The 13,546-nt window shown below is 37.8% G+C and overlaps 1 protein-coding gene across 1 annotated transcript; it reads right to left on the bottom strand.

Moving 5' to 3' along the window:
• Window positions 1-4,131: 4,131 nt before the first annotated feature.
• On the bottom strand, window positions 4,132-12,497 carry LOC112188346 (nucleolar protein 6). Its single transcript, XM_024327441.2, has 26 exons — window positions 12,178-12,497; window positions 11,871-12,032; window positions 11,581-11,746; window positions 11,341-11,457; window positions 11,129-11,262; window positions 10,899-11,049; window positions 10,419-10,486; window positions 9,891-9,989; window positions 9,685-9,800; window positions 9,380-9,554; window positions 9,179-9,289; window positions 9,017-9,095; window positions 8,785-8,928; window positions 8,569-8,682; window positions 7,826-7,953; window positions 7,652-7,734; window positions 7,438-7,562; window positions 7,189-7,309; window positions 6,977-7,114; window positions 6,678-6,774; window positions 6,474-6,599; window positions 5,352-5,444; window positions 5,165-5,270; window positions 4,930-5,072; window positions 4,734-4,820; window positions 4,132-4,596 (listed from the first exon to the last, which is right to left on the bottom strand). The coding sequence occupies exons 1-26, from the start codon at window positions 12,322-12,324 to the stop codon at window positions 4,471-4,473; spliced, it is 3,156 nt and encodes a 1,051-aa protein (XP_024183209.1). The 5' UTR covers window positions 12,325-12,497; the 3' UTR covers window positions 4,132-4,470.
• Window positions 12,498-13,546: the final 1,049 nt, after the last annotated feature.

The raw sequence follows: 13,546 nt of genomic DNA, 5'->3' as shown, positions 1-13,546 counted from the left end.
CAGTATCACAGCAGTCTCTCAGATCAGACCCAGCCTTCACTGACCCGAAGAAGGAATTGATAGGATCGAGGACTCCAAGGACTTGCAGCAAGAGAGCAAAGCCTTCGATAAGCTCACTAACCGCGTCGAAGATCGCCAGCTCGATTCGACACGATTCCAGAAGGCTATGGCTTCCATTGTTGCCACCTCAAAAGCCGATTTGGAAGCTATGAGAAAGAGGGAGAAAGAATTGGGTACTGTGAAGATCAATCCACGCGATGTTGAGATAATTGCCATCAATATGTTGCTGGGTTTGAATTGGAATAGTGAGGCAGGAAGTGAGTTTTTAAGGAAATTGTGAGAAAGTTTGAGGGCTCTCTGTTTCATCTTCCATGAGCAATTTTGTTTCCCTAATTTTCCTTTTCAATTTATGCATTGCAGCTTCCACATGTCGTGTAATTATGTTGGTGCAAATTGGATTGCAGTTTCCTTAATTGTGAGAAAGAGTTGAACCCTCAATCAAATTGCAGGTCAAGTTCAGAGAGCTTAAAACCTGAGCTTGGAATCAAAACCCAACAACAAAGATGACCACCCAGAAATCTTTAACACACATATTTGCACAAACAAACCCAAAAGCCTTCAACTTTGAACGGAAATCAAGAATGTACAATCAAGTAGCTGCACTAGTTTCCTTGCCAAGAACTGTGATTTCTGATCTCTGAGAAATGGAAAAGATGATTTAAGTGAAGAAGAAGTAAGAAAGAAGGAACGAGAACGAAGTAGGAGGTGATGGTCAAAATTCTTCTTTTGCATTCTCGAGCTTCTTGAAGTAAAGGAAGAAGAGGAAATAGTCTATGAAGGTACGGCACCGACTGGGGGCGCCTGAGGCAGAGCAAGTCTGGCATTCCCCAAAAAAAAAAAAAAAATCTTTTGCTTTTTTATTTTTATTTTTTATTATATGAAGAAAATTAAGTAAAACAAAAAACAGAGGGTAAATTGGTCATTTACTTATCAAAATATGGCAGCTGTCAGCTTCTGTAACGAAGCTAACGGCTCCAGGTACCATTCTTCGGTCGGGGTCAGAACCTCAGGTACCGTTCTGATATTTTCTGAAAGTGAGGTACTGAAGTTTAGAATGGGGCAAAGGTCAGGTACTGTACGGACGATTTTCCCATACACATAAGCATCTTTTATATTTTTTTGCCTAAACTTATAAGTAAATGACTTATTCTCAAAAGGCCGCAAGAAAATTAAGGCATGAGTAAACTAAGACTAGCAGAGCCCTAGGGTTTTGAGCAGAGTGCGGCGGCGGAAGATTTCTGGATTACCGTCTGTTGGTAGCACCGGTGAGGCACCTCGTCGTGGCTGGGAAACTTTGGGCGCCGTGGATTGGTGGGTCCAGAGGTTCGAATAGCTTCCGGTTTGGGCAGATCAAATCGGTTGGCTTGCGTGATTGGGTTTCGACAGCGGTAGTCGCGTCTGCCGGTGTCGGAGAAGCAGACTGCAGACAATTAGGGAGGCGGAGATTGCTTCGCTTAGGAACGAGGTTTCTCCCGATCTGTGGCCTGCAGGTGGGATTGGGTCGGTAGGCTTCACTGGTCGGTGCGCAGGGAGGCGGTACTAGCCTGATGTCCGGCTGGAAGGGTCGGCCGCCGGAAGATTGGCCGGTGGTGGCGATGGTATGGCAGAAGCTGTTAGGGCTGCTGCTACTCTTGCTCAGGTTTGGGTTTGGGCCTATAGGCCTGGGCTTAAATTTGGGTTGTTGGGCCCTAATTTGTGGGCTAGTAGGGAGGATGGTTTGCCACCCTTATCTGTCACTTAGCGATGAATGTGGGCCTGGCCTGAGTTGTGGACCTTCTTGGGCTTTCAGGTCGACTTATGATCCAGGACCAATCGTTTCAGATCATGACTTTTATTGGAGTTGGTAAATATCTGGAATAAGATTGGTTGTCAAGCTGTTTATGGATAAGGAGTTGCTCCCTATTGGTTTGCTGGGAAGTGGCTTTCTGTTGGTACCACAATTGCGTGCCTGGCTGATGGGAGGCTATTTTACGATTTTGCCTTAGGAGACACAGAGTAGTTCTTTGTAGTATAAGCTCGCTTTATAGTGAGCTCAAAACAGACTTGTAATGAGTTTGCATTTGCTTGATAGAGTTCAGGATTTGTCCGTATTCTATTCAATTACATGGTAGACTCTAGCCCATTATGGCTATTGAATCTAATGCAGTCAATATCCTTTTTCAAAAAAAAAAAAATGACTTATTCTCAATTGTATTAATTGTGGCCTATCAAGTTAAAATTCAACACTTAACAAGTGGCTAAGTTTGCACAATATCGGTGCAATAATTTAACATGGTACCAGAGTGAGTACCTCTCCACTCATGTTATCATACACCCAAATTAAATTTTTGGGTTATTATCACAAATGATACCTGAACTATACCTCAATTTTATCGATGGTACCTGAATTTCAATTTTGATCACAACCAGTACCCGAACTTTTTGGTTTCATTTTAAATTGTACCTAGAGCCACCCCGGTCACTATTCCGACTAAAAATGGCATGGGAGGTGATCATAGTGATGATTTTTGATGATTTCAAGGGTTGTGATCATGTATAGTGATGATTTTTTGGTAATAGACTTGCCTTGAACTTGTTTTTTTATTTTTTTTATTTTTAGATTTGGGTTTTTTGGCCGGAATAGTGACCGATGGTGGCCTTAGGTACCATTTAAAATGAAATCGAAAAGTTCGGGTACTGGTTGTGATCAAAATTGAAGTTCAGGTACCATTTGTGATAATAATCCTAAATTTTTTAAACCATCAAAAATATTCTAATTGCATTTTTGGTTTGTGGCAGATAGGGACAAGTGACAGGGTAATGGGACGTCCTAAAGAACCTACAGAAAAGCTCATCCATGTAGCACTCTAACTACCATGGTGCGGCAATCAGGTTCTTAATCCTCGCTGCAGATGAATCTACAATCTCCCTGAAAGTCTTCAACAGTCATTTTCAGAATTGTGGGATCAAATCCCCATCATTATTGATTTCAACCAAAGTTGTATTCTTGTCCTCGAGCTGAATAGGCAATGACTGACACATCAAACATCCCGACAGTGATTTAATGGTGACAAACTGATGATTGCTCATATAGGGTCTCGATATATCTTTGACTTACCAAGAGAATATCGTGAGAAATTTTTGAAATTTGGCAATATTATGGGAAATATACGAAATTTTCGCGAAATACTGAGATTATAACCACATCTCGCAATATGTGGGTTGGTCATAAAGTATTTGACCAAAATTGAAGCAAGATTTTGACGAGGTCGGGGTTCGAGCCTAACATCTCGTGAGAACTAGCCCTTAGCCTTATCCAATCCGACTAAACTGAATCATGTGTAAAAGGAAAACCTAAATTGATTATAAGCTCTGTACGCTCTCTTCCCTCCATGCTTATAAATATTCAAATTATCTCATTTGCTAACTAGTAGAGATTTGGCTCTATTAAAAAAAAAAAAAAAAAAAAAAAAAAACTTTTCTGTGTACTTCTATGGATCATTTTCTGTTTTTTTTTTCAACATCAATGTTTATTTTAACATATCTTTTTAAATGTAAAATATTATTATAATTAATAATTAACTCCTCTAGTCTCCTATATTAAGTCATTTTTGAGATTTATCATGTAGAATTTCATATATTTGTCAAGTCAGTGTATCTTACTATATTCTAAATTACTACAACCATTATACAATTAAGTTTATTAAATATATATTTTTTAAATACTATAGATAACTGATCATGTAAACATTTCATGAAAATTCATTAATGATTTCCATCTTATTTTTTAAATTTCCATAATTTTTTTCAAAAATTTACTGAGATCGATATTTCCATCAAAATTTCCAATTTTTGAACTATCGATATTTCTCAATATTCCATATTTTAGTCTTTGATCATATACGGTCGCACCTCATTTTGTTCAAATTCTTGGATGATTGATTTCTTATGAGGATACTCATTGATTATCATAGATGCCCCTGTAGTGAATCTTGGGTATGAACTGGCCTTGTATCCTCTCTGATGTCATCTTTGTAATTTAGGAAATTTCAACTTTAACTTATTATTATATGACGACTTACTTTCATTCAAATGAAAGTATAATATAGTTCAATATCCGCAAATACGCTTTAACAACCCCAAATTTTAACATGCTACAATTGGGGATCGTCAAAATTCTCGTGGCCAGAAATACAACTGTACAAAACGCTTCCATTTCTTCTGTTCTAGAGTACTGGAATTGCAACTCAGTAAATCTGACACTGAAAATGGTACAAACAAGATCCTCTAACCTCGATCAACCTGTCCTCACACATTTCCAAGGTGCAGGAGGTCTCTACTGGTGTACGTAGCTATAAACCAGCAGCAACTCTAGGAGCAAAAATTTTGTGATACAGGAATCTTTCAGTGTTTTAGAATCTAATAGATCAATTACGACCGCCTTGGGGCTTTTAGAAGATAAATGCCCCTGACGAACCCTGTTCCAACTTTACCAACATCTTTTAACAAATCAATTGGATCCTTTACTTCCTCATCTGCTTCTTCCCGGCCCCGTTTCTGCAAACATTATCAGAATACAACTGATTAATATGCAAAGATAGTGATTAAAAAAGCTTCCTTGAGAATTACCAATACACATTTGGAACATTTCTTTAACTGACTAATGCCACATCCACTTCCACTTGTATATATACCTTTGAAATACATCCTCTCCATGTTATACCAACAGCATCACCACCCAGAGAATCATACCATAGCTTGAAAGTGTTTGAGTACTCTTTCTACATTGAAGAAAAGTGGATGTGAGCAACTACAGCATCGACCAAATACAAGAAGTAATGATTTCATATGATAATAAATAAATAAATCAAGGCATTCTATAATACTTGCCTCTAGATCCCCAACAAAACACCTCAGCGGATCGAAGTTCACCAATACTTTGTTTCTTAGTTCCTCTGAGCTTCCTTTAAAATCTCCAGGCAAAAGAAAGGGGTGGAAACCCTTGCTCGCATTCCCACGTGCCACATGAACCCCTGCCCAAAATGAGCATGTGCATTGTCAGAAAAGGAGAGAGAGAGCAGTAAAGCCATAGGACACAAACACCAGGGTAACATAGAAAATCTACCTTGATGTAATTCTGATGGAAAGAGAAGGCGTTGGGGATAAGGTAATTTTTCTCTATGGAGAAGAATTACAGCATCATAATTGTTCAAAGGAGTTCGAAAAAGGCACTGCAAGCCAATACGTACACTTTAATAAATTGTACATACCTAAATCATAAGTGGATAACACTTGAAATTTGTGTGGCTCACCTCCCATCTATAAGAATCACTATGGTCCTCCAATATCAGTTTGGTCAACAAGTTTGCACTGCTTCCAGCATAAGCCATCAACCTTTTTAGCTCCTTCCATATTCAACAAGATCAATATTTGGATAAGCAATAGGAAAGAGAGTCACTATAATACATAGCATATTCAGAAAGGAAGAGTTACTGCACTTGGTGCAGCCATATAATTTGGTAGTGCCAGCAAAACAATTTTCACAGATGCATCCATCTATGGAAGATTACTCATTTCAATGTAATGCAGCAGCCATAAGTTGGTTGGAAAAGAAATATCCTCTTTGGAAGCCTAAGACTAAGCCCAACCCTTTTTGGTCCAAAGGAAAATCTCCATGGTAGTTTTAAGGGTCTTGCTAGGTTAATTTTCAGTTTCATGAAGAATAATTATGAGCCTAGTTCTTTTAAGAGTCTATTAAAATCTAAGGGTGAGTACTCAAGGGTCTTGAAGTGTGTCTTTATGTCTATTTAAGTCTTTAAGTATTCAAGGGTCTTATTAGTACAAAGTCTTTATTTGAGTCTTCTGGTGTTCTAGGAGTCTAAGGGTTGTGTTTGAAGCCTATAAATATATGGGTAGCCATTGTAAACCCAAATCACATTGGAATGAATTAAAATTAAATCTCATTGAAGGCTTGGTGCCTTGGTTTCTCTCCCCTAACCTCCCTCATTATATTTCTCCCTTCTACAGCTAATAACCCTCTGTTTCTTCTATAACCATTTTGCTTTCTTAATCTCTCAACATTCCCAAACCCACCCAAATCACACTCACCAACTGTTGCTCTCTGCTGCATCACAATGTTCTGTCAGTAAATGGTTTCAACAAGTCCCGAATTTTTAATCACAATCATCATATGAACAAAAGAAAGTCCTCCATGCTATAATTCATGTACACATGAAAACCGAGTTCCAAACTGACTAACGAAAAGAAATTAGCAAACGCATTATAATGGAAAAGTATCTGGCATTAAAAAGTCATTGAACTTTATAAAATAGGCAGGATGAGGAAAAGCATCACAGATCTAATGCGAGACAGAGCATCAAGAATTTCAAACAAAATTAATATTGTGAACAAATCAACCACAAGGATCTACTAACCATTGAGTTTGGTGAAAATTTGGTCCAAGCCTCAGATGCCTTGTCGTAGGATGTAGCTAGGAACATTGCTGAGTTTACATTTTGAGGATTTTCTTCATAACCTTTTCTACTTAACATGAAGTTCTCCTGAAGTGGAGCTGCTATTAGTAGCAGTCAAGATAAGTAAGAGAACAACAAGAATCAGAGGAAGGTTGCAAAACTTACTCTTATCTCTTTCTCATCATTTGATGTTAAATCATTATTTATGTCAACAACTAATGCAGAAAAGGTCCAGTCATAATCTGATAGTAATCTCAGGAACCTGTTGATGAAATTACCATATATAGGACAGGACAGTATTAGGTGAAGAAGATAGTGAAAAATACACCACTGAAATTTTCCTAGAAAACTTAGATGTTCAAATATAAAAAGTGACGGTAATCGTTTTGGTTGGTCTATCTCTGTGCAAAAGTATCATTAAGAACTATCTGAATTCCCTGGAAATTGGATATAGAAATACCAACCTTAAAAATCCAGTGACCCGTGAGCATGGAGCATTAAATGGTAAAGGCTTCAAAAATATATATGCTACCAATAGCTCAATTGCCTCCTCTACCAAGCAAGCCGAAAATAGATGTGAAGCAGCCCATCGTTTTGCAAGCCTTCAAATGAAACCAATCGAGTTACATGCAGTAACAGATTAACTATTGATTAGAATGCAAATGCTAAAGCCTACCTAACAACTGGCCCATATGCTGGGAAACAAGTCTGGAATCCATTTATCATGCTGGAATGTTGACTGCGAAAGTATAGTTCCTTGTCCACATTAGAAACCTTCTTCACGTGTTCATTCCCAGCTGCAGTCCGAAAGAATTTCAAGGGGTCAGCATCAAGAAAATCTAACATCTCCTTTCTTTTCAAAAAGAACAGAGTCAAATAATCTGAAAACAGGTCATAAGTAATTATAAGCGAGTCAATTTCCTACTTTCTCGTCTCAACAAAGTCAGGCCTCTCTCATGCCAAATTTTAAGACGAAAGGCATATCCAGACACAAAAACGTCCACATCATCCTCAGTGGCTGTACATGTCATCCCCCAACTATTCTGAAGACTGCATAAGAGTAGAATCAGATAAATTTTTTACAGATAGATATTTCAAAAGAGAGTAACTAGTATTGAGAGCAACGCCAGTCCACCCACCTCTCTCCGATTTGAAGAAGGAATGCTGATTTAGTTTTCTCAATTGCTATATCATCCATAGGCCAGTTTCCAGAACCTTCCAACTAAAATTAAATCAAGCAATAAGGTTTCATAAACTGGCTGGAACGTTTTAAAAAAATGTCATGAATCACTATACAGGGTATCATGTCATGCCTGGATCATAACTTCCAGCGGCCGGATGCAGGAAGGAGGTAACTGATTTAGTTTTAGTCTTACGAAAGAACCCTTTTCATTAGCTAGCGGATGAGGTTCAGGTGGGAAGACAGATGAATATCTGAAAGCTGTACATAATGATTAGTACATACTACATAGTGCTTGATCTTCAACAGAAGATGGTAAGGCTAAAGGAAAAGTCATATGAATAGCTAACTTTTACAGATTTTTATGCACACAAACTTTCAAAAAAAAAAAAAAAAACTAATAAATTTCTATAAGCATATGACTTATTATGCATTTTAGCGATTAACAAAAAATTATTAATTATCTGGATCAAATAAGGAATACGTGTTGAGAAGAACACGTATGAGTGACAGAGACTGCACAAATCTATAGCACTATGGTTCCAAAAAATTTAGACAAGTAACATGGAGAAAGAAACGGGACTACATCATGAGAATATTTCTAAGAAGGGGCCCAGCTTTAAACGTAAATAACTGAAAGAAAACAATCCATTTTGCAATCACAATGTATAGCAATCTCATTGAAAACAAATGCAGTGCAACTTCAAATACTTCCATCCCAAAAAGGAGAGAATAAGCTATTCAGGTCTTCAATATTTATGGACAGTTGTAGACTTAGGCAAGAGAAACTAGATGCAATAGTTTTAACCTACACACAAACCCTGACATAAGGAAGGATATGAAATAAAACGCAGATTGCTTTTCAAGAAATTATACCCGAATCTAGGGCCTGCACTGTAGAAACCTTTAGAGGAATGTCTTCAATAAGGCGCAATCGCTTCGATAGAATTTCAAATGCCCCAAACAAACTCCCAGAAGAAGATATAGGATCTGAAGGAATTTTGATAGATTTCAAAAGCAGTGTACAAAACCAAGAAAGAGACTTGCATAGAAATCACATTAAAAGTACCAGTAATAAATGGCTCTAGTTACCTTCGGCACCATATTGTAAAGAGAAATCAAGTTGATCCACGATATGCATGATATTCTCTTTTGATAGTGAAAGATGTCGCAGAAGCACATGCTCAGATATCTCTTTCATGATGATATGTCTTTTCCATTGCTCAGTCTCCCAAACTAAGGAATTATGCAAACAGTATCATCTGTTTAGTTATCACGATAACTGATTTAGCAATACTAATAGAAGGGAGAAATGCTGCCTAACCTGTGCTTTCTGCTATCTTGCCATCTTTGAATCTCCTAAGCTCAGCCTTATCCCCCCAGAACTGACGGAATTTGAGAGCCTAGTGAAAGAACAAGTGTAAAATCAATACATGCATCAAAAGAAATAATTGGCTATAATACAACCTAACAAGTACTCACATACCTCATCCTTATTATCAGCATCAGGACCAATATCAACAATTCTTAAAACTTTATCTAAAGAGCTCACTGAAATTCCAATTAGCAGTGGCTCTGTATTGAGTGACGACAATCCCTGAAGTCAAAACAAGTTTAAACAAATTGATCTGAAAAAAAAAATATATCATTGACATGAGATGATACAGTTAAATACTTGATGCCATACATTCTGTAGAATGGATTCTGATAACATGCTTTTCCAGGTCACACGTACAGTCTTCACTCGGTCACTTAACCCATGACTTAAAACATTATGAACCTTCTGCTCATACACTCTCCAACATTCATCATCCAAGCAAAATCCCAATCCATAAACTGAACTCTTCCCCTTTAAGTTCAACCTAAGAGAGCAAACATGAAAACAAAATTGGAAAATCAAAGAACTATCAGGAAAGGCAAGAAGGTATATGCAGTATCACGTTCAATGTCATTGTAAAAAAGAAAACAAATAGAGAAAAAATAAAATTATACCTTAAGACATGGTCATATTTTACAGGATAGTCAATCCTGGTCATAAATACTTCCTCAAATCCACTGTCTCTGCATTTCTCTATGCATGCCAGTGTCATTGCAGATTCATTTTGCAGCTGAAATGATGAGAAAAACATCATTTTCTAAACAGGTTAAACACGTCTCTATACCATTACTATGGAACAAAATGAACTGCTAAACAGTACCTCGAGAAATCCAACCCTTGTTACCCGGAAGGCTAAATTAAAGCTTCTAGATGGAGTACATATAACAGTTGGAAATGATTCTTTAAAAGGCAACCTCTCCTGCAATACCAAAGATTGTAGTTCATTGACATCAGTAAAATAAATTGGAGCAAAGAGCATTTGGTACGAACTACAAAATAGACAAAACAATCAAGTGAGGAAGGATACTTCTTAAGATTATTGCAAAAGTAACTTTTTTGAATTATTAACAAAGTAACTGATGAGAAATGTCAATCAGGTGGACATATTGTAGCCGAGTTTGTTATATGATACAGTCATGGCATCTGGTTATCAATTTGTCATTTTTTTCTTTTCCTCAGTTTTCCTCACTACACTAGCAATCAATTAGGGAAAACAAATCAAATAAATCAAAAACTTAAGAGTACACAATACATGTCTAGATTACACACAAAAAAATTAAATAAATAAAAAAACAAGAAATCCAGTGAAAGCCAAAATTGAAGACATGAAGATCCAGTAACAGGAGACCTCTTTTGAAATAGCTTTTTGGCCTTTTGGTGTAAAGTAGAGCCCATGTTTCCACAAATCTGAAGTAGCTGCATATGCAAACACAATAGTAAGTATAAGTATCATTGTGGTACTGTTATTTGTGATACTAAATTTCTTTTAGAGCCTGATACGCCAACTATGAGAGTCCATGACTAGTTTCTGCAGTGCCCATAAATTCCGCAAAGAAAAGATAATCATTTGAAATTAAACCATAGAATTGACAGGTATGTTTATATAAGTGATACATAAAATTCAGTAGCTTTTAGCAGACTGCAACAATTCTTTTGCTAATGTATTATGCCAACTCATTTCTCATTAGCACTAACCCTTGAGAAAAATTTTACCAAGCATAAAAAATGCAATTATGTCCAAGTAGAAGCATGCAAGATAAATCTAGTCGCCAACTGGGTTTGATGACTTCAAACAAGTGCTTGGTGTAAAAGGGGAAAGAAAACATACCAATGAATTTCATTGTAACACGAAATATTTGCATTGCCTTCATTGATTTATTGATATGGTTCCTATCCACAAGATATGCCAATATGACAGAGATTAAAAAACCATTCAGGCAATCATAAGCATATATTGGTATCCTGCGGCGAGCCCAGACCTACATCAATAAGAAATACCCTTGTCACAGAGATGTTGCATTAAGGTCTTAAAATAAGTATTGAAGCCTGGTAGCATACCTTCAGCAAAACTAAACCTTCTCGTAATTCCTTTGACCCAAGAAAAGTTTGCTTGACAAGTTTTTCTGTATCTTCTATAAACATGTCTTCCAAAATACTACTATTGTACTTGGGAGTAGACTGAGGAATGCCCCCTTCAGAAATAGAAAGTTCCAATATAAATAACAATCTACGATAAAAATTTGATTGCTCAGAAACAATAATAACTTTACCTGTACTCACAGCACGAACATTATTCCGCTGCAGGTTCAATTTTGGAATGCTAAAAAGAGATGGTGCTGCGGGAATTATTCTCACAAAGAACCCAGGGAGTGCAACTAATTTCGTGACTGTCATACCAAAGTATTGCAAAATCATAAGTGCACCATAGAAACAAATAATTACATCCACACATTCAAGTCCATGGAAGAGAAACATTATCTGAAATGAAGACATGCGGCATGAAAACAAACCTGGATACACAATCAACACAGGTTTCCGGACTTCGTTCTGGAAAGTGGACCATTCAACCTTACCAACTAACGAAGACGACATCAAGTACTTTTTAATCACACAAAGGTACAGGCACCTTTTAGCATGGTACCGGTAATTCAAATAGTCTTTCTCATGGAAACATTCCTGCAATCAATCAAAAACTCATGAACTTTCGGCATCTCAATCACCTATTCTTGTCATAAAAAAAAACTGTTATAACCTCCAACTGCGATAAAAAAAAAAAAAAAACAAACAACTAGGTGAATACCTTGGGCAACTGAACGAAAAGATCCACATTGAACTCAGGCTTTACAAGGCACTCTATAGCATAACTGCCGCCAATTTTGACAGATTTCGGCTTCTTGAAATCAAATTCAACTTTGTCTGCACCAATATCTCTGACGAATCCCGGAGCTAAATCAGCCGTAACCTGACCATTTGTTAACCCAAGCATCACCAGTGAGCTCAAGGTAAATAGCCGAACCGAAATTCACAGTAAAACTAAGACTGAGAATCAAATTCGTATAACAATGCAGTAAAATTGAACTCGAAATAGCTACAGTTACAGACCGAACCTTGAGGTCTTTTGGAATTGTATCGATGGCTGCTTTGATCGATGAAACGGCGTCGTCTACGAACTTGGTGAGAGCAGGTGAATATTCTAGCTGGACCTCTTTCAAGAGCTCCTCCAGCTTCAGGTCCGCTGAGTTATCGGTTTCCATAGTTCTTCTTCGGTTTTGGTTTGGGTTTTGGAGCTGAAACGGAAGGGTTAGCTGGCAATAGTGAGCTTCGGGAAATTAGGGTTTAGGGTTTAATGGAATGGGTGGCGGGAGAAGGATGGAGGAGGAGGAAGAATGAGAGATGTATAAAGGTGGGCCTAACTGAATTTCAAAACTCTGCTGTTGTGATATTTTGGGCTGAGCTTAAGACAAAAAGGCCCAATTTCCAACCAAATAGTTGGGTTATCTGGATTTTCTTATTACACGAGATCATTTCGGCTAAGAGCAAGTGCAGCGGTTTGCCCTTGACTGGTCATAGTCAAGAAAAATCCTATGTGGTGACTGGTGACCTTGAGAGCAATTTTCATACTTGCACCGGTGGTTTTTTGCCCGGGCAAAACCGACTCCTTCTTGACTACAGCCAAGAAATTAGTCATTCCCATGACTAATTTCATGACCAGGCAACAAACAGGCCAGCGGTTTGGAGAAGGAAGTCTGCAAGGGAAAATGGGCGACGTCAGCAAAACAGGGGAGAAGGAGACGCGCCAGCTTGGGAAGTGAGGGACAACCCGTTGACGCGTGGCGCCGCAATTGTTGACAGACTGAAGAAACACGCTTGTCGCGTAGCGACATGCATGGGCCGGCAGCTGCAGACCACGTGGAAGAGACCCGTTGGAGGCTTTGAATTCTGATCCCAACGGTCATGAAATCTCAGCCCTCCATTTCAATTAAAGATGCAATCCTACGGCTTACAATTAACATGTATATATATGCTTTGAATTCTGATCCAACGGTCATGAAATCTCAGCCCTCCATTTCAATTAAATGGGCAATCCTACGGCTTACAATTAAACATGTATATATATGTTTGTAACGTTAATAAACGGTAACTAAAAAAATTTAAAAAAATTCTAAACATTTCTCTATAAATACCTACCATTTATTTTACAACTCACACCAAAAAATTTATCTTTCATAGTAACCCAATTTTGTGCTTCCTCCTCTTCATATAGCTCTCATCTTCCAAATTTATTTATATCCAATATGGCTGAAGAAATGGGAAACACAGGTCCAATGGAGGGATATCAAACTGAAGATGATAATATCCAAGACAAAAGGAGATGGACGGATGAGGAAGATGTTCAATTGTGCAAGTCTTGGAAAATTATTGGGCAAGATCCGGCTGTGGGCACAAATCAGAAAAATAACGACTTATGGATGCGTG

This window comes from Rosa chinensis, chromosome 2 (genome assembly GCF_002994745.2).
Source record: "Rosa chinensis cultivar Old Blush chromosome 2, RchiOBHm-V2, whole genome shotgun sequence".
In the NCBI taxonomy this organism is placed as follows: domain Eukaryota; kingdom Viridiplantae; phylum Streptophyta; class Magnoliopsida; order Rosales; family Rosaceae; genus Rosa; species Rosa chinensis.
This window is presented reverse-complemented; position numbering and strand designations above follow the sequence as displayed.